The sequence below is a fragment of the Mustelus asterias genome, chromosome 4 (assembly GCF_964213995.1).
Source record: "Mustelus asterias chromosome 4, sMusAst1.hap1.1, whole genome shotgun sequence".
Taxonomy (NCBI): domain Eukaryota; kingdom Metazoa; phylum Chordata; class Chondrichthyes; order Carcharhiniformes; family Triakidae; genus Mustelus; species Mustelus asterias.
The window spans coordinates 25,055,414-25,077,586 of NC_135804.1; the positions used below are offsets into that span (position 1 = coordinate 25,055,414).

The 22,173-nt window shown below is 44.1% G+C and overlaps 1 protein-coding gene across 2 annotated transcripts in view; it reads left to right on the plus strand.

Annotated features, from left to right (window-relative positions):
• nfat5b (nuclear factor of activated T cells 5b) overlaps positions 1–22,173 on the plus strand; it is a 171,234-nt gene that overhangs the window by 114,062 nt on the left and 34,999 nt on the right. For both annotated transcript variants that reach the window (XM_078210660.1, XM_078210661.1), the window contains exons 8-12: positions 4,397–4,452; positions 6,611–6,743; positions 11,110–11,181; positions 16,663–16,814; positions 17,376–19,887. In XM_078210660.1, the coding sequence (XP_078066786.1) occupies positions 4,397–4,452; positions 6,611–6,743; positions 11,110–11,181; positions 16,663–16,814; positions 17,376–19,887 (2,925 nt within the window). The remainder of the gene's footprint in view (positions 1–4,396; positions 4,453–6,610; positions 6,744–11,109; positions 11,182–16,662; positions 16,815–17,375; positions 19,888–22,173) is intronic.

Sequence of the window (22,173 nt, forward strand, 5' to 3'; positions counted from 1 at the left end):
CAGAACCCTACTATAGGCTGTATTAAGGTATCACCAACCTTGGAATTACTTCAGATATTTGGCTTCTTGCTGGCCAACTCCATCAGATCTGCACCTTTCAGCTCTGTCTTTAACTGGGAGCTTTTCTCTGCCCCTGTCTTTAACTTCAGCGAACAGTTAATTCTTTATTCAGGTTCCAGATCCTGACCTTTTCACTTCAGTCTTCCTGGGACTTCTCTTTCATTCTCTGGTTTTTAGAACTATATGTTTTTTAGCTTCTGGGACTTGCTTTTTGCCTCTCACTCATTGTCCTGTCTCTCTGCTGGCAGTTTATTTTGGAGCTGCTTTCTTCACAGGTACCTCATTCCAAACTGAACTACAAATGCTTACTTTTCAGTGTGGACCCTGTTGCTAAGCAATAGCCTCGTCTTTAATCTCTGTTGTTTTCACGTTGTAAACCCTTTAATCACAATACAAGCACAGTTTGAAATGAAACCAAAACTTAAGACATGCAGGCAACTTTGTTTAACATCAGCTAAGTGAAGTTTTAACCCTTATACAGAAACACAAAATTAAACTTACTTAAAGCTATATCTGTTTCCTATATCCACAAATATAAATTACTTAAAATTACCTCTGTTTCCTAACAGAATGAAGTTTATTTTTATTCACAGGAGTGAACACTAATACATCTGTTCTACAATTTATTGCTAGTTGCTCCACGTCACTGATACTGGTAGATTTTCTCCATAAGCTACCAGTCTTTAGCAAGTGCTTCACACGTGGAGAGGGTTTAATAATTGATGAACTGCGAGAAGAGTTGATCTTCCATTATATGATACTTTGTGTGTCTGGTCAACCAGATCAAAGATGTTTCTTGTTCAAAAACAATTTTGATTTTTGTTTTCAAAGGAATTGTGCACCATTTCCATGTGAGATGGACAACCTAAAATTGTAACTTTTAAATCCAAATGATGGGTGGAAGTGTTGAATATCATAGTTAATTAATAATTTCCAGAAAAATGCCCATATTATGACTTCAATATTTACATAGCAATTTATCACGTTGTAACATCTTATTGCATCGACAAACACAGACATCATTCAAGATTGAAATATCTGAACACAATAGTTAATATGCTTTTTGTGGTATTGGTTGAAGGGGAAACTGTTGGCTGAGAAAACAGGACAACCTTTGTGTTTTTTCAAGTAGTGTCATGGGGCCTTCAAACTCCAGAAAAATTGGAAGAGGGAGACACAGCCTTAATTTGATGTTTTATTTGAAGAATGGCATCTCTAACAATTAAAATATGAGCTGTTATAGGCTCAAATCCACAACCTTCTGAAAAAGAAGAGCTACAAGCCAAGTTAACCTGATACACAAGATAGAATTTTTAAGAGCCCATGGAGATAACCAGAGGGTAGGTGGACTCAAATGAGAAGAAAATCCCATTTAGCCATCTCAATTACATGTTCTTTCTTCAAGATTCTGCAGGAGATGGAGTGTTGGTGGGTCTGGTTACCCAACTTTGAGGACGTAGGATTTTACCATTGCATTGCGCCTGTTCTTGGTAAAGTCAGACGTAAAGAGCTTAGCATGATTGGTGTCGGTTTTTGCAATCGGCGCTATTTTACAAGCGTCAGCCTCTTGCAGGAAATGGCAAGAGGCAGGTTAATGTATGTAAATTTATTTTAATGCTGTTTTACATCTGCTTAGCAAGCCCGGCGCTCAATTGTCCATGCTCCCCACCCCCCCCTCTTTATGACCTCACTGTGCTCCCCATGAACGGTGAGCAGTTGTCTTGGCCTCGCCGGTGGAACGGGAGGCTGTTGAGACCCCCCCCCCAAGGGAAGCCAAGGGCAAAGGGGGGTGCCCCTTGGGCAGTTCCAGTCTGGGCAGTGCCGGGGCGGGGCTAATAGGGAAGGGCTAATGGAGAGAGCAGACCCATTACCACTCTGCAGGGATCGGTGGGGGAGAGGGTGTGGGAAGGGGCCCGCTGCCACTCTGCAGGGATCGGTGGGGGGGGGAGGAAGGGAGAGGGGGCCGCTGCCAATCTGCAGGGATTGATGGGGGGGAGGGAGGGAGAAGGGGCCTATTGCCACTCTGCAGCGATCGGTAGGGGGAGTGTGGCGGGTCCACGATCGGTCTGGGCGGCAGGAGTGGGCGGTTGGTGGGGGCTGCATCTCGGGCTGCAGGCCCCCACAATTGCAGGGGTGGGAGCTGCGTCAGGCAGCCTGCACCAGCAGGGGCCTGACAGCGCTCTCTCTCTCCTGTCAAATCCCCGCTACTGCTAATGCGCATGTGCAGCATCAGAGGCCTGCACATGCACACTACGTCTCTCTGCAGGGTTTTGGGCACGTTAAGCCCCGCCCACAGGCTTATGCAGCGAGGAACAGACTTGCTCAAAATTTTGCAGGCAGAGTGCTTATGTGTGGGCCTGAAAACACGCCCAAAAGACAGATCTGAAATTCTCCCAGTTTCAAGTCTGCCCAGCACTTGGAGGAAAAAAATGATAAAATCGCCCCCTTAATTAAGGGAACTGTTCCAGTGCCATTTTGGTTTTTCAGCTGGTGTGCAAAATACTTGTCAAGTCAGGAGGGTGTCCTCGAAATGGTAGCAGCTGCCCAGTGTCCTCAGTGTCCTCTGGGTAACCATAAGAGCTAAGGATCCATTCAGTGGGGAAGGCATTGTTTCTAATTAAGAGCTGCAACCCTTGAGATGTTTGTTATGGTTAGACACTTGCCCTCTCCTGTCTGAAGGTCCTAACTCTCTTTGCCCTTTTACCCCTCATTTGTGGCTAGCAACTGGGAATGGAGATTTCCTTCGCACCTCGCTATATCCTTCAGTTTTCCCCTCTGATAATGGAGCTGATGATCTTGCGGTAATACAAAAATAAAGTACTTGGCTGGAAATCTGAAACAAAAACAAAGTGGAATATTCAGCAAATCTGGCAGCATCTGTGGAGCTATGACCTTTCTTCAGAACTGGGAAAAGTTAGAAAGGAGATAGCTTTTAAGGATAGAAGGTGGTGGAAAAAAAGCAGAAGGCAAATGTCTGTGATAGGATGGAGAATGGATAAGTGTTTGTGGGAATCGTAATGGGACGAGTAAAGAAACAAAAGATGGGTCCACAGGAGGTGTCAATGACAGAATAATGAACAGCTGCCATTGGAAAGCAAAAACAAGAAAGACAAGGTTAAGACTGAAACTTTCAAAGAGAATGAGACAAAATGGGGGGGGGGGGGGTGGGGGTGGAGAGATTATAGTCTGAAACTGTTGAACTCTTCTGGACTCAGGTTAATCAAACAAGGGATAGATTCACATGAAAACAAATCTGAACATTATTCATGTTAAATTTGAGGCTTTCAAAGGTCCTAGTGGTTGAAATAATTGCATTAATGTGACTTGGCTGACTAAAATTATTTTAATACCAATTTTTCTTGAGTAATTTTATCCCCTCTCTCTCGAAGACATTGATTCATTAAGATGCCATTATTCATATATGAGCCTTGACTTGGAACAATCAGGAGTCCATTCAACTGTGGGTGCTGATCTCAGTTCTGTTTGTCATCTGACATCTAAATATGCACAGTTCCTGTAAGGCTCACTGGAGAGCAAACATGAGCAGGAATTTCACCTTGTTATTCACTTTGGGACATCTTTGTGTTTTACTGGCTATGTTGAATTCCATGGGCAATAATTCACTTGCCCAAGAATAAGACTGCTATTAATTCTACTTCATTGGGCAATAGTTTCCTAGTTCCCCAGGGTCATATTTGGATATCCCAAAGATGCATTGGGGAATCCCTCTTGAAAGTTCCCATGTAAGGGTTTACCTGGCAATTGTCCAGAAGGGCTAACTGCCCCTGGACAGTTGTGCTGGGATGGGAACCAAGCGAAAGACAAAACAATTTAAATCGCTATTTTAAATACCCCCCACATGGTATTCTCCAGCTGCATGGGATTATTCCCCCCCTCCCCCCCCCCCCCCAACAAAACCCTTGCTGTTCATGCCCATTCCCACATCTTATTCACTTCGAAACTTACTTTCTCCCTTTCAATGGAACCGTTAGACTCACTTTCTTTATAGCAGCAAAGCTATCAAAAGGAGCATGTCCTCCTTTGCTCAGCACCTTTTGCATTTTGCTCTGTAGCCACTGACGACCTCCGCTTCTTCAGACTCACCCAGCTGAGTCCGGGAGATTGGGTGAGATGGATACTTTGGAATTGAAGTGCAGGTAAGTCTATGGAAGCTGATTGCCACTCCGAGGAATTGTTTTGCGTTATAATCCATTTTTAAGCACAATGTAATTTTAAGATTTATCTGATGTGTTTCTATTCAAAACCTGTGTTAGAAAGACAACAAACCATTGGTAGAATGATTATTAATTTCTAAAACGTTTCCTATCTTGACTAGATGAGAATAGTCCTTGGAAAACAGAAGCTGAAATTGACATGGAACTTTTCCACCAGGTGAGTTTAGACACTCAGAACATTTTTCATGAAGGGGAAATTTACAAATTTACACTCTCTATCACACTTACTTCTCGTAATGCTTTCCTGTCCTGCTGATTCCCATCGTATCTTTTCCATATCTTCTGCCTAACTGTCATACTATGAACAATATATATATCATTGTTTTTTTCCTTGAAACTGCCATCTTAAGTTTAGGATGGCATACGCCTTTTGAGTTCTCCCAACAGTCGCCTCCAATCGGAGTCCAAATAAGACAGTGCCTTTAGTTCCCATCAGACAAAGAAATAATAGCAAGTTTGGACTTTATAAAGTTAAGTTGACTCTTTTCTGTTCTTCCCTGCCTCCATCATGTCAGCACCCCAGTGGAAATCATCAACTCTGCTGAATTCCAGTAAATAGAGCTGATGAAACTGCACGGAGTATGAACAATCACTGGAATGTCAAACGATCCTTTATTGTCGTCTTCACTGTGGTTCTTAATTGTAATTTGCTAGCTCCAATGCCCAATGAATATAACATTTGATCAATAAAATTAGCTCAATAATAATACTTTTAACATTTATGACACCAACGTTCTCTCATTAGCAGAACTTTAAATTCCAGAATATGACACTTAAGTATAGGTTGTTCTTTTTACCACCCTAAATATGATCTTGATCTCTGCTGGAATGTGGAGATCTCCTGCTTAACATGGCAATTTATTTTTTTTATGGTATATCACCTCTACATGAAGTACCACCACCAAAATCCTCTGCTACTAGATACCCCTTGCACGTCCCCAACTTCATTCCCTAAAACCTCCTTTTCTTTTATTGAGCTTATTAAATATTGACTCAAAATCTTCTCCCGAATGCAATTTAAGAATTCTGCCCATCTGCACTTGTTACATTGATGCAACTGCTCTTAACATGAGGATCGTTGATGTCCTCCTACTATTACCGTCCTACTGTTTTGCACATCTCAGAAATTTGTCCACATGTTTTCTTCTCTCTCACTTTCTCACATCTGCGCTCTTGCCGGCATGTATGCTCTCAGGGACCGGTCCTGCTCTTTTGCATTCTTGCCCGCTTTCTCACCCATGTGCACTTCTTGTGCACACATTCTCTCGTGCCCTTCTCCCTTCTCACCAGTGCTCTTGCCCTCATGCCCTTCTGGCCGGCTCACCCCCCCCCCACCGGTGCTTGCCGGGCCCACCCTCTCCATGAGTCGTCGTTCCCCCCCCCCCCCCCCCCCGCTTTACCTGTCCTATTTGGAGGTTTCTGGTACACTTCCAGCAATGTGGTTGGCCTTTTGCTGCTCTTCAGTTCAATCTAAATTGCCTAATTAGATTATCCATCTAGCACACCATCTATTTTCACAGTTTGTAAACGCTTCATGGCCTTTTGGCTAAGATCAAGCCCAGGATGGGGTGCAATGTCTCAAGTCTGCAGCTTGGATCTTGTTTGTCACTCTTATGGGGACATTGAATTGGATTCAGTTGGATTTTGAATTTGGTTTTTGGAGCAAGCAAGGAATGGATTTGGGTTTGCCTGGTCCATTCTGAGCATTGGCTCTATAACTTTAAGGATGCAGTAAAACATTTTTTAAAAAAAAGTTCTTTCAACCAATCTTGTGATCCTCCTTTTTCATCCCTTCTCATAAACTGTCTGGAAATCCTATAATCATGGAATCCTTACAGTGTAGAAGGAGGCCATTCAGCCCATCGAGTCTGCACTGACTCTGACAGAGCATCTTACCCAGGCCCTATCCCTGTAACCCTAAGTACTTACCCTGGTAATCCCCCTAACCTACACATCTTGGGATACTAAGGGACAATTTAGCATGGCCAATCCACCTAACCTGCACATCTTTGGACTGTGGGAGGAAACTCGAGCACCCGGAGGAAACCCACTCAGACACAGGGAGAATGTGTAAACTTCACACAGACAGTGACCCAAGGCTGGAATCGAACCTGGGTCCCTGGTGCTGTGAGGCAGCCATGTTAACCACAGGAATGTTGAGGTGTAATTCTTGCCCTTTGAGCCACATCTTTTGCATTGATTTATCTCTAAACAGACAAATGCCTAATTTATTTATACCTTCTTAAAGAATTTGAGATTATTGATATTTGTATTCATCTCACATGTGATTTTGTTTTCCTATTTTCTCTTTACAGAATCATCTTATTGTTAAAGTTCCTCCATATCACAATCCACACATAACATCCCCAGTTTCAGTTGGTATATATGTCGTAACCAATGCTGGACGGTCACATGAAGTACAGCCTTTTACTTTCACTCCTGATCCAGGTTAGTGAAACTCAATATAATTTTGAATCTTGACTATTTAAATCTTTGATCTTGGAAAGCAAAAACCCTGACAAATTCTAGCCAGCAGGAGTATATTTGATGTTTGTTAATCAAGTGGTAGCTTTGTTGAAAGCTGCTGTTGAGGGCTGGCCTCAAGTCAGCCACGGAAACGCTGCTGGTTGGGAAAATCTGGTGATAGCAGTTTATTAGCATCACCAAATTATAGCAACATTAATATTAACTGCTTTCTATTGATGTAGAATGAAACTGTGTTTGTTTGGTTAGGTGGTGCATGCTTATGCTAATAAATGTTTATACAAGTGGATAAAGATTGAGTTCAGTTCTATCCTCCACGAATCTGAATTATAAAGTGGTAGCAAAAAATTGTTGCCTAAAGGTCATGGTAGGAAACAACAATCCTCGTAGTCATTGTGGAAAATGGCAGGAAGTAATTGCAAATTTTGTGGAATGATTATCTTCAATATTCTTGAAGAATGAACCAAATGGCCTGTGGAAGAATGAAGTGAAAATGTGAACACTAATTACTTCCCTCCCACAGAGGAAACAAGGGCTGCGATTCTCCCAAAAGCGCTGAATTGGCGGAAAAACTGTTCTAGATCCCGACTGTTTTGTTAGTTCAGCTTCTCACCCGAATCTCCCCACTCTGTGCACTGCAGAGGTCCCAGTCATGAATATCATGAAAAACCCGGGGGGGAGGCCTATTCACGCCGGAGTCTGACAGTTCTGGAACTCTGCGCATGCGCAGTGGCCCCAATCTGTCAGACTCCCCATTTACTGGCCAGCTCAACTGCTGGCCAGCCTGGGACCCCCGCAGTGCTGCCCCTCCAGCCCCCCCCACAACCCGATCGCGGCCCCCACAGTAATTCCCGGGCCAGCCCTGACACTGCCCCCCCCCCCCCCCCCCCGCCCCGTCCTGGAGCGCCCCAATGAACAGCCCCCCCCCCCCCCCCCAGCAGTGGCGATTTACCCCCCATCCCCCTCACCCCGGCGGACTTCCCTCTTCGCTGAACCCCTCTGGGGTCAGTCTCTTCACCCCCCCCGACAGACCAGCCTGCCCCAATCGCTGCCCTCCCTCCATCCCAAAATGATTGCCATGCTGAGTGGCAGCGGGACACCCCACCCCCACCAATTGTCCCTAGACCCTGCTCCACTTGGCACTGCCTGATGTCTGGTGGGGATGCCGTGATGCAAGGTGCTCCCTGGGCCTGGGACACTTTGCCCCTTGGGCAGTGCCAGGGGCACAGGCTGGCTCTGCCAGGGTGCCCATGCCCAGGGGGAACCACCCCTGCTGCCCGACCCCCTGGGGGTCCCTGATTGACCCCCTGGGGGTCCCTGATTGCCCCCCCCTTTTCATTCCGGTGGGGTCTCCCGCTAGTTTCCCAAATGTGGGGAGCTAGTCTTAACCCCGCTGGAATGAAGTGCTCCTGATGGGATGGGAGATTCAATCAGGACCGGTAAGTTCCCAATAATTAGATTTAAACAACATTTATAATCCATTTAAAAAGGATTCAAATTACTTACCTGCCTTCCTGCCGGTTTCCAGCGTGGCCTGACCGGCAACTGTTCGCTGGCTCTGGGAGATGCGCTTGCATTCTTGGTGCATGCGCAAATCCTGGAACAAGGCCGGCAACGCACATCCCCCACCCCGACCTGCCAGAAAAGTTGCGGGTCACGATGGGAGAATCACGGCCAAGATGTGGCCTTGGCATTGCTGCTTTTTGTAAATAAAATGAGAATTGAAGTATTTTATGAGATGGATGCCTATCAGTTGGATTGTGATGAAGATTGGTACCTCCTATTAGAGTTACTGGATGAAATTTATAAGAAAGACAGGCTACTGATTTACTAGCACCGTAACAAATACTGAAAACTGCGGGACCGTTCACTGCCTTAGCTGATCTACCATCTCCATCAGCCTGGCCCCACATCAGCTGAGGCAATGTCACAAGCAAATTAACATTGACAATCTGAAAGATCCCACCAAGGCAGTCCTTCTCACTCGGTACCTCATTGTCAAACTCTCAACCTCCAGCCACCAGGAGTTAGTGTGGCCATGGATTTGCAGGATCTTGCAAAGGCAGCTGACATTTTTTTTCAAATCTCGGAACAGTAAAACTCTGTGCCTACCTGATAAATGTGAAGTATGCAAGGTGAATTCAGGATATTGAATTCAATGATCAGTCATTACCAAAATGAATGGTGAAGCAGGCTTGAATGGCCGAATGGCCTACTCCTGCTTCTAGTTTCTTTGTTTCTATGTGAAAGACCTGCAAATTTAGCATCAAGACTAGTGGCACTTAATGATTTTAAGGTGTCTTCTGTACATGATCCACATCTCGGAGCCATATAGGAGGGTAAGTATCACTATTGCTCTGTAGACCATAAGCTTGGTGCCAGGTCTTTTGCCTTGGTCTTCAAACATTCTCTTTCTCAGGTGACTGAAGGTGGTGTTGAACCATGTCTTCGATGTCTACCCTTATTGACAGTGGGCTCCCAAGGTATGCAAAGTGCTCCAAGTTGTACGAGGCATCATCGTGGATTTTGATAACCAGGGGCCAGTGGTGTGTGTTGGGCAGATTGGTAAAGGACCTTTATCTTACAGATGCTTGGTGTAAGGTCCATGAACTCGTACGCTTTCACAAAGGTGTTGATTTCTTGGAGCTCAGCCTCCCAATGTAAGCATTGTCTGCCTACTGTGGTTCAATGACAGAGGATAGGATGACCTTGGATCAGGCCTGCAGGTGGCAGAAGTTGAACAAATTCCCGTTTTTTCTGTAGTTTAGCTGCATTCAGGCAGATTGCTGAGAGTGAGGCGGAGCATTTCAGCAAGGAAGATAGAGAAAAAATATTGATGCGATGACACAGCCATGCTTGACCCCAGTCTGAATATGAATTGAGTCTGTGATTGATCTGTTGGTCAGGATCATAGTCTGCATGTCATCATGGAGCAGGTGGAGGAGAATAGTGACAAGCATTTGGGGGCAGCAGAAATGGAGAAAGACCATTCATAATCCCTTGTGTTGACGGTGTTGAAAACTTCTGAGAGGTCAGAAAGGCCATGTACAAGGGTTGGTGCTGTTCCCTGCATTTCTTTTGTCGTTGCTGTGTGGTGAAGATAATGTCTATTGTTCCCTTAGTTCACGGAATCCGCATTGTGATTCTGGGAGGAGCCCTTCAGCCAGAGGGAGAAGGTGATTAAGGAGGACTCTTGCGATGGCCTTCCCTGTGGCCAACAGCGGGGAAATTCCTCTGTGTTTACTGCAATTGGGCTTGTCACCTTTCTTGAAGGTGGTCCCGATTTAATGCATTTCTGAGGTTTCCTGCATGGTCTCTTCCAGATAGGGAAATTAGGTCATGTATTTGCACCAATTGCGCTTCTTCGCTTCTTTTAGTGCTTCGGCAGGGACTCCGCCTGCCCCTGATGCTTTGTTCTTGTCATCATAGAAACTCTACAGTACAGAAAGAGGCCATTCGGCCCATCGAGTCTGCACCGACCACAATCCCACCCAGGCCCTACCCCCATATCCCTACACATTTTACCTGCCAATCCCTCTCATCTACGCATCCCAGGACACTAAGGGGCAATTTTAGCATGGCCAATCAACCTAACCCGCACATCTTTGGACTGTGGGAGGAAACCCACGCAGACACGAGAGGAATGCGCAAACTCCACACAGACAGTGACCCAAGCCGGGAATCGAACCCAGGTCCCTGGAGCTGTGAAGTAGCAGTGCTAACCACCGTGCTACCGTTGGCTGTCGGATGGTCTTTTTTTACTTAATGCCGGTTGGGGTTGTGCTGAGATGGTGGCGGGTAGCGTGCTGTGGATGGAGTCGAGGACACTCACATTGACAGAGTCTCTGTTAAGGAGAGCTTCACAGTGCTCCTTCCAGTGAGCGCTGACTGCCTCTCTGTTCTTAATGAGCTGCTCTCTGTTCTTCGCCAGCAGTGGAGTGGGGTCTCAGGTGCTTGGGCCATAAGTGTTCTTGACTGCACTAAAGAAATCTTACACGTCATGGTTGTCAGCTTACTGCTGGATCTCCTGCACTGTCTCCACCTGCTCCTTAGGTTGTATGTTTTTTATTGCTGGACTCCTGCCTTCAGCCATCTGTCGAGCTGATTTCTCACATTCTCGTTGGGTTGCTATTTCAGGTTCAGAAAAGCTTTGTGTTTGTGGCTTTTAATAATGTCTTATAGTAACATGATCATCATGACTTTTTGTTTCTGCTGTCTTCCTGGAGAATTAAAAGAAAAATATATGAATGGTTAAAATGCTTGGCAAAGGGAAAACTGGATAAAATGTTGAGTGTTGAAAATTTCAGTGTGTGTTCTATTTGTGCTCCAGCAAACTCGTCAGATGTCAGTGTGAAGAAAGAAATTCCTGTACAGCCATGTTCCTTTGAAGAAGCAATGAAAGGTAAAATGGTACTTATACATAAAAGAGACAAAGTAATATTGGGCTCAGGTTTCTCATACACAGCAAATTGCTGAGCTTAACTGAATTGTCAAATTCAGAAACACATGTAAAACTTAGGAACTCAGAAATGTAAAGAGGTAACCCTTTTGTGAACTATAAATGTATAAATGTTAGATATAGAACAGTGATGAATTAAGTTGAGGACCTCTGTGACTCTTACATCTTGGTGGTAAATCTGCAGGTTTTCCACCTTCCACACTTCACCGTCATCAGGTAGGCACAGGGTTGTATTGTTTGAGATTTTTAGAACATGTCTGCTGTCATCCATCTTTTTCTCTTAGCCACTCTAGAAGCATCCCCTGAGGTTAAAAAGGAAGGAAAATAGAGAGAAAAAGCTGCAAGTGCTGCAAGTTTTCTCTTTTTGTCATTGTCAGGTGCTTGTATGGCACACATGTTTCTTGCCACTTATCAGCCCAAATATGAGATGATGTCCAGGTCTTGCTGCATGCGGGTATGGATTGATTCAGTATCTGAGGCGTTTCCAATGCTAGTGAACACTGTGCAATCATTAAATCATATCCCTACTTCTGACCTTATGATGGAGGGAATGTCACTGATGAAGCAACTGAAAATGGGTGGGGCAAGACACCATCTGAGGAACTTCTGCAGCTTATGTCCTGGGCCTGAAATGTTTGGCCTCCAATAACCTTTTGTGCAAGGTATGATTCCAACTAGTGAAAAATTCTGCCTCCCCCTCGATTCACATTAACTTCAATTTTGCTGGGGCTCCCTGATGCTGCATATGGTCACATGTTATTTTATTGTAAAGGTGTTGGAATTTAAAAATAGGGAGGTTTTCCCACGATTGTATAGAGTGTTAATGAGGCCTCACCCAGAATACTGCGTACTGTTTTGGTCCCCTTACTTTAAAAAGGATATAGTAACATTGGAAGCTGTCCAAAGGAGATTCACCAGGCTAATTCCTAGGATGAGAGGGTTGTCCTATCAAGAGGACAAATAGTCTGGGTCTGTGTTCATTGGAGTTTAGAAGAGTGAATGGTGACCTTATTCAAACATATAAGATCCAGAGGGGGCTTGACAGGGTAGATGGTGAGACATTTTCACTAATGAGACAGTCTTGAACAAGGGAACATAGCTACAAGATAAAGGGCCTGTCATTTAAAACTGAGGTGCGTAGAAATCTCTTCTTGCAGAGAGTGGTGAATCTCTGGAATTCTCTACTCCAAAGGGTAATGGAGGCTGGATCATTAGAAGTATTTAGAATGGAGGTGGATAAAGTATTGCATAATGTGTAAGAAACAATACTTTTCACCATATACTAATACATAATAGGGCAGCACGGTAGCATAGTGATTAGCACTGCTGCTTCACAGCTCCAGGGACCTGGGTTCGATTCCCGGCTTGGGTCACTGTCTGTGTGAAATTTGCACATTCTCCTCATGTCTGCGTGGGTTTCCTCCGGGTGCTCCGGTTTCCTCCCACAGTCCAAAGATGTGCGGGTTAGGTTGATTGGCCATGCTAAAATTGCCCCTTAGTGTCCTGAGATGCGTCGGTTAAAGGGATTAGCGGGTAAATATGTAGGGATATGGGGGTAGGGCCTGGGTGGGATTGTGGTCGGTGCAGACTCGATGGGCCGAATGGCCTCTTTCTGCACTGTAGGGTTTCTATGATTTCTTCTATGACATGTGACAATAAATCAAATCAAAATATTTAATAGATCAAGACTACAGGGAAATGGCACTGAAAAAGAGTTGAGGCCAACATAGATCAGCCATGATTGTATTGAATGATGGACAGGCTTAAAGGGCCTGGTGGCGTACTCCTGCTTCTATTTTTGTGTTCTTGTGTTGATGTCCAGGCAGTCAGAGTTCAGCTCTGTTTGGACCAAGGCATACTGAGCCTGACAGAACCCAAAGTGAGCATCTGAAAGGCCATGGCAAGTTCTGGAACACGTCTTCAGTACTACTGCCAGCCTGTTGTCAGGGCCCATAGCCTTTGCTGTATTCAGTGCCTTCAGCCATTTTTTGATATCATGTAGGATGAATCAAATCATCTGAAGACAGACATGAAATTTAACATTGGATTTCCTGAGCCACAAGAAATCTGCCAGTTAAACCTATGTGAGAGACTGCTGGATCAGCAGTTAAATGCTTTTCTCTTAGCTGGATCCAGCAGTTGTCTACTTGGCTGCTCTCCCCTCCTTCATGATCAGATGACTTCCAACCCACTCCTGAATCACTTATTCCAGCCTCTGACACTCCTCCCCACTCCCCCACCCACTTTCCTCGAGGTCTCCGAACCCCTCCAATCTCTGGAGCATGGACCTACGTTCTGGACTCCTCCCCACCCGACTGGAAGCCAACTCTATCATAGAATGCCTACAGTGCAGAAGGAGGCCACCTGGCCCATCGAGTCTGCACCGACCACAGTCCTACCCAGGCTCTATTCCAGTAACCCCAGTAATTCCTGCCAATCCCCTGACACTAGGGTCCATTTACCATGGCCAAACAACCTAACCGAAACATCTTTGGAGCACCCGGAGGAAACCCATGCAGACAAGGGGAGAATGTAAACTCCATACAGACAGTGACCTGAGGCCGGAATTGAACCCGGTCCCTGGCGCTGTGTGGCAGAAGTGCTAACCATTATGCCACCGTGCCACCCCTGATCAATAAGGCTGGCTTCCAATCAGGGAATCTGTGCCCAACTCCACAGCATTTAGGGAGCCTGCTTCTCTGTTCCCTGCTCTCCAGTCAGGAGGCCAGTGTTGAGCCACAGATGCTGATCCAGCAAACATGAATAGTGGTCCTGCATGTTAGTAGAATGATTCAGTGCACCAGCAGAGTAATGTAAGTGAAACTAAAGGACTGAGAACAATGACGTCCAGGGAGAGTGAAGTTTAAACCGAGGTTCATCATAGATAATGGAGCTGATCTAAGGAATGGCTTGAGCATTGAGCACATAGGAACTGGAGAAGCCACTCCAACCAAGTATGAGAAAAGATGACGAAGACGCTCTCAAGCATCTGTTGAGGCAAGGGCCGCAGAAAGCAAATGGAAAACAGCAAAGCAAGTATCAGAAAGATCTCAGCCTGTCTTATCTGTAATTCATCCTGGCCTGTGCTCCCCTGGTCCCCCTTTCTCCCTCTGCTCCACGATCAGTGACACAGCCTTCTGCAATTGTATATCTACTATCTGGAACTTATTCAAAACCCTCCAACTTGCTACTTATTAGCTCACAACCTACTGAAAATCTTGTCTTTTTGGCTATACTTTGAAATGCCTTTGCATATTTTCTAAATAAAAGATTGCACTTAAATGAAAGTTCATAGAATGTCATAGAAACATAGAAATTAGAAGCAGGAGTAGGCGATTTGGCCCTTCGAGCCTGCTCCGCCATTCATTTTGATTATGGTTGATCATCAAATTCAATATCCTGATCCCTACCACCGCCCCCCCCCCCCCCCCCCACCCCCATATCCCTTGATCCCAATAGCCCCAAGAGCTATATCTAATTTCTCCTTGAAATCAGACAATGTTTTGGCCTCCACTACATTCGGTGGTAGTGAATTCCACATATTCACCACCCTCTGGGTGAAGAAATTTCTCCTCACTTCAGTTGTAAAAAGGTTACCCCTTATCGTCAAACTATCACTCCCAGTTCTGGATTCCCCACCATTGAGAACATTCTTTTTGAATCTACCCTGTCTAACCCTCTTAGAATTTTCTAAGTTCCTATGAGATCCCCTCTCATTTTCTAAGCTCCAGTGAATATAATCCTAACCAGCTCAGTCTCTCCTCATGTGACAGACCTGCCATCCCAGGAATCAGTCTGATAAACCTTCGCTGTACTTTGTCTATAACAAGGACATCTTCCTCAGATAAGAACACCTCACCAACACCCTATGCAATTGCAGCAAATCATCCCTATCCCTATACTCAAATCTTCTCGCCTTGAAGGCCAACATACCATTTGCCTTCTTTACTGCCTGCTGTATCTGCATACTTATTTTCGCGACTGATGCATGAGGACTCCAAGGTCTCGTTGAGTATCCACCCCTCTCAATTTACACCCATTCAAACAATAATCTGTCTCCGTATTATTGCTGCCAAAGCGAATAACCTCACATTATACTGCATCTGCCATGCACATGCCCACACACTCAGTCTGTCCAAATCACGCTGAAGCATCTCAGCATCCTCCTCATAGCTCACCCTCCCACCCAACTTTATCATCTGCAAATTTGGAGATAATACATTCAGTTCTCGCTTCCAAATCTTAATAAAATGTGAACAGTTGGGGTCTTAGCACAGATCCCTGCCGTACCTCACTAGTCACTGACTGCCAATCAGAAAAAGACCCATTTATGCCAACTCTTTGCTTCTTATCTGCTAACCAGCTTTCTATCCATCTCAAGACATTTCCTGCAATCCCATGTACTTTAACTTTACATCGTAGCCTGTTATGTGAGACGCTGTTGAAAGCCTTCTAAAAATCTGAATAAACCACATTCACTGGTTCTCCTAGTTACATCCTCAAAAAATTCCAAAAGATTCGTCAAGCATGATTTCCCTTTTGTAAATCCATACTGACTTTGTCTGATTTATATCACTGCCTTCTAAATGGCGAGTTATGAAATCTTTGATAATAGACTCTAGCAACTTCCCCAGTACCCTAGAATCCCTACAGTACAGAAGGAGGCCATTCAGCCCATAAAGCCTGCACTGACAACAATCCCACCCAGGCCCTATCCCTGTAACCCCATGTATTTACCCTGTTAGTCCCCCTGACACTAAGGGGCAATTTAGCATGGCCAATCCACCTAAACCCACATATCTTTGCACTGTGGGAGGAAACCAGAGCACCTGGAGGAAACTCATGCAGACACAGGTAGAACATACAAACTCTGCACAGACAATCACCCCAGGCTGGAATTGAACCTGGGTCCTTGGTGCTATGAGGCAGCAGTACTAACCACTGTGCCAAGTTGTTTCAACTGGGAATTTCTAGTTATTGAACAGGATATATATATATTGGCTTTTAGTGTTAGGATGTGAATCAAGGGAAGTATTAAACCAGAAGTGAGGTGGCCATAACACTGAATACTGCTCGAGTCCTGCTGAAAAATCATTAGATTTGGTACATTGATAATCTTTACAAACACATTGAATGTACTAGATTGAAATCGGGTTCACCTTGATGATGTTAGCCGTGATGATAGTTGCATCACCAACATTGCACCCAACAGTAAATTGGTTTCTAAGGCATATGTTAAAATTCTATATTCAGAGTATAAATTGAAAATTTCAGGATAATTTGACATCAATAAAATTACAGTGATACATGTCATAAACACATCAGAGTACTGAACATGTTTGTTCTTTTTGTGCATGTATTTTTTAATTTTGGTCAGAAAGGGATGATCAGAGTTAAGTCTTAACTTTTTTCACTTCTTTATAGCTTCAGGGATGAAAGTCACAGGCTGTAACCTGGACGAAGCTAATCTTCCCAGTGCCTTGTTATCACCCCTTCTGCCATCTGTTGTGGTAAAGAAAGAGGCAACGACTCCAATGGATGTGATATCAAATCAGGCACAATCTACAGTTTTCAAAGTATGATTCCCTTTCATGCATGTCCTCTCCTCAACCCAACTGACAGAAATGCATGTTTTGAGCTACTTGGTCCTTCTGTTTCCCTGTTCTACATAATGCCTTCATTCTGGGAGCATACCTGTATTCTCTCTTTTCCTCCATCATTAGTAGCAGCTTAAGTGTTGATACTTTCCTCACTGTTAATTTTTGCCGCCTTATGTTTATTCCTCTTGCTTGATAAATGTCCAGTATCTCTATATGGTCTTAAAATTAAGCTTTTGATTTTTGTATAGCTACCGAAAACGTTGAATTTTTGTATTAAGATCTGTCAATGTTTGATTAATATAGTCACCTGATCTTTTATTAACTTGTTAACGTTGATATTTGGTTTTGCATGTACTGAATACATTTGCCCTCTGACATTACACAATTACCACCAGTTAGTATGTTCCAAACTATCAAACTGGTTCAACACTGCAAGGATGTAATATATGAAGATCTTTCAATTTTTTAAAATTGGTATTCACGTAAAAAATGTAAGAATATTTATTTTACTAATAGTTTTACATTTTCCTTTTTCAGACTCAAGAGATGGGAGCAGGACAGCAACCTTTGGAAATCTCTTCAAATGTCAAAGCAGGGGTTCCATTCTCTGCATCTGTCTCTCATCAAGGGGGAGACAGTGAACAGTGCCAGCAAATTCAGCCAAATATGTTTCCAAATCCAGATGCTTTGACAACTGTACAGAAACAAGATATTTCTCAGTCGTGTGCTTTTCAAGCATCCAAATGTTCCAGTCAGCTCCAGAATAATGAAAGTTTGCTTCAGCAAACGACCCAGTTTCACAATGCTCACATGTTGCTAGATTCAAGGGATGTACAACCGAGAGAAATTTTGCAGTCTGGTGTAGCCAAGATATCCTTATCCCAAATGCCTGAGTCAGGGCTGCAGCAAAAGCAACATCAGCAGCAAAAACAACAACAATCACAGACACAGGCACTGCAGGAGCATTCTCCCAACGTATTTCAACCAAGCAGCAATGTGTCACAGTTGCAGAATGCTTTGCACTCCATGCAGCCAGGAAACTTTCAAACAAATGCCGACAGTGGCAGAAGTGACAATGTTAGTCTTGTTCAACAGGCTTTGGATGCTACTCAGCAGCAGTTAAACTCTGTCTTATTTACTGGATCTGGCCCATCTGAGACGATGCAACCACCTGTGGAACAGGTGCGGGACCAAATAAATGCAGATCTGTTCCACCAAGTAAATGCTATGCAGAGCAATCTCACTCAAGGTCTCTTCTCAAGTTCAGAAAACTCATCGCTCCCTACGTCTGACAGTGTTCTGTCTGGACCTGAGAATTCATTGTCAAATCAACAAGTGTTAGAGTCCTCAACAGGCATGTTGATAGAAATGCAACAGAACATTTGTCCTGGCTCAGGACAGCTGCAGTCTGACATGTACCAGTCTGCTAAAGTAATGAGTGGCCAAGGTTCTTTAAGTGGAAACCTCCAACAAGCTGATATTTTTCAGCAGACCACTCGTGTTATGTCTAGTTTGCAGTCCAATGATGAAAACCAGCATCAAATATCCCACAGTGGACTGTTTTCACCCTCTACAACTGTTGCAGGAAATGAAAACAAAGGGAATCCTCAGCAGCAAACTTCTTCCTCAAATGTCTTTCACTGTTCTAACTCAATGGTTACTGTGGAGGAGGCCTCAGTACAGGCAAGCCAAAGGCAAACCAATATGTTTGAGTCTATTGTGCAAATGCAGCAGAGTGGAGACACTCAGCCTCAAGTAAGTTTGTTTTCAAATACAGATGGGATGATGCATGTCAAAACTGGTGGCTCTTCACAGCAATCTGGAATTTTTCAGCAGAGTGGGGAAATGATGTCGATGCAACCTGGAAACTTTTTGCAGCAATCTCATCCATCATCTGAACTGTTCCATCCACAAAATTCTCTAAATCAAGTTCAAAATTCTCAAGAATCACAGTCTGGACTTTTCCATTGCTCAAATACTGTCTTACAACACCAGAACACTGCTGCTTCCCAGGATCAAGTACAATCAGCATTGTTTCATTCTCAAAACTCACTGGCAGTTCTTCAAGGCTCCTCAATTGGCCAAGACCAGCAACAAAGCACTATTTTTCTTTCTCCAAACTCCTTGCCTTCACTTCAAGATAGCAACATGTCACAAGAAAAGCAACAGATAAGCTTTTATTCACCACAGAGCTCGATTCGAACACTCCAGAGTTCAGGAAATCCTGAGCAGCAATCTGTGAATGTCTTTCAGACCCAGACACAAATGTCTCAGATTCAGAGTGCCATGATTCCTCAAGAGCAGCAACATCAACAACAGCAGGGCCTTTTTCAACATCAGGTAACTTTGTCCTCTTCCCAGGCTAACACTTCTCCGCAAAATCAACAAGCATCAATCTTTCAGACCCAGCACACACTGGCTGCACTTCACAACAGCACTTCACCTCAAGACCAACCTCAGAATGTTATTTTTAACTCTCAAAACACAATTTCTCCAATAAATAGCAACATGACTTCCCGGGAACAACAACAGAATGTGCTTTTCAATTCTCAGAATACTATGCCTCAGATGAATACAAATTTGGCTTCCCAGGAGCAGCAGAACCAAACTCTTTTTCACACTCGGTCTAATATGGTGCCAGTTAATCAGGAACAGCAATCATCCATGCAATTCCAAAGTCAGACTGCAGTTTCTTCACTTCAAAATAGTGGGGCACCTCAGGGAGACGAGCAACAGTCATCAGTTTTTCATGGTCAACCTCAAATGCAGTTGGTTCAAAGTTCAGGAGATTCCCAAGATCAACAGGTCACTCTGTTCATTTCCCAAACTTCAATGTCTGCATTACAGAATGACATGAATCAACAAGAGATACAACAATCCACTATGTTTAATCCTCAAAATAATGTGCCTGTCCTTCAGACCAACACATCTGTATCGGGTCAGCAACAGAGTACACTTTTTCATCCACAAGGAACTATGAATCAGCTTCAAAGTACACCTGCATCAGCTCAACAACCGACTGGCTTGTATTTGTTTGGAATTCAAAATGGTAAGTGTAACTTGAGGATAAACAATTTTATTGATTAAGTGACAGCTATTTGTCTGCCTACTTCAGATTTTTTTTAAAGTTTATTTTGCCCCAAATCCATGTTATTTTTATCACATGCTCATATTTTGCAAACTCTCACCTCTGAATCATAAGGTTCCCAGTTCAAGTCCCACTCTCGGGATTGAGCATAAAAGTCAAAGTTGACATTCCAGTGCAGTACTGGGAGGGTGCTGCATGTTCACTCAAGTATTGACTCTGGGAAGTCACACAGATGTCCTCTCTGTGGACAGTTTGTGCAGATCCAGCAAACTCTGCAATACTGGAGAGTATTATACTGTAGAGATGCCGGCGTTAGACTGGGGTAAACACAGTAAGAAGTCTAACAACACGTTAAAGTCCAACAGGTTTATTTGGTAGCAAAAGCCAACTCCCACCCACCTGACGAAGGAACAGCCTGTTCCGAAAGCTAGTGGCTTTTGCTACCAAATAAACCTGTTGGACTTTAACCTGGTGTTGTTCGACTTCTTACTACTTGAAGAGCAAGGGAGTTATCCTGGTGTCCTGCCGATTATTTATCCCACAATCAACAAAACAGATGAATTGGTTATTATCACATTGCTGTTTGTGAGAGTTTACTATGCGCAAACTGGCTGCCGTGTTTTCTATCACAACAGTGACTTCAAGCCCAGAAGAACTTCATTGCCTGTAAAGTGCTTTGGGATGTCCAGTTGGCATAAAGAGGAGGTATTAGAAAGGTTGTATTTAAAGTTGATAAGTCACCAGGAGCAGTTGAGATGCACCAAGGATTTTGAGGAAAGTAAAGGCGCAAATTGTGGAGAAATTGGCTGTAATCTCCCTCCTTTGATGCAGGAGAGGTGTCAGAGGACTGGAGAATTATAAATATTACTATTCCAAGGAGGGTATCAGGATAAACCCAGCAACTCCAGGCCAGTCAATTTATCCTTGGTGGTGGGAAGGTTAGAAGAAAGGTAATCCTGGATAAAATTAACAGTTACTTGATACAAAGTTAGCTGAATGACAAGAACTATAGGGTAGGAGTGAATGGACTGGAGGAAGAAATAGTGAGGCTTTCCAGCATTTTAAAAATTCTTTCAAGGGATGTGGACATTGCTGGCTAGGCCAGTATTTGTTGCCATCCTTAATTGCATTTAAGAAGGTGGCGGTGAGCACCGCCTTGGACTTTGAACCTTAAGTTCACGTGGCATAGGTACACCCACAATGCTGTTAGGAACACAGAATTCCAGGATTTGACCCAATGACAGTGAAGGAACATTGATATAGTTCCAAATCAGGATGGTATGTGGCTTGGAGGGGAACTTGCAGGTGGTGGCCTCCCTATGTATTTGCTGCCTTTGACCTACCCAGGTGGCAGAGGTCATGAGTTTGGAAGGTACAGTCATAGGAGGCTTGGTGAGATGCTGCAATGCATCTTGTAAATGATACACCTTGCTGCCATTGTGCATCAGTGATGAAGGGAGTGAATGTTGAAGGTTCTGGATGGAGTGCCAATTAAGCAGGCTGCTTTGTCCTCCCTCAGTGTTGTTAGAGCTGCACTCGTCCAGGCAGGTGGGGAGTATTCCATCACGTTCTTGACTTGTGCCTTTGAGACAGTGGATAGGTTTTGGGGAGTCAGGAGGTGAGTTATTTGTCATAGAATTTACACTGACATTCAATGACATTACCATTCTCCACCATCAACATCCGGGGGTCACCATTGACCAGAACTCAACTGAACCTGCCAAATAAATACTGTGGCCACAAGAGAAGTCAGAGGCTGCTCTTGAGTTTGTTGGTATGTGACCTCAAACTCTTGTATCTTTTTCCCAAAGGAAGAAGGTGGAAAAGTGTGTCTGGGGTGCGTAGGGTCCTTGATTATGCCGACTGCTTGTCCAGGCCGCGGAAGTGTGGAGTCAATGGATGGGAAGCTGGTTTGCGTGATGGGTTGGGCTTCATTCACAACCCTTTGTAGTTTCTTGCGATCTTGGTCAGAGCAGGAGCCATACCAAGCTGTGATACATCCAGAAAGGATGCTTTCTAATTTGTATCTGTAAAAGTTGGTGAGACTTGTAGCGGATATGCCAACTTTCATAGAGACATAGAGGTTTACAGCAATGGCAACAGGCCCTTGGGCCCAACTTGTCCATGCCACCCTTTTTTTAAATCCCAAATGCCCGCATTTGACCCATATCCCTCTATACCCATCTTACCCATGTAACTGTTTAAATGCTTTTCAAAAGACAAAATTGTACCCACCTCTACTACTAC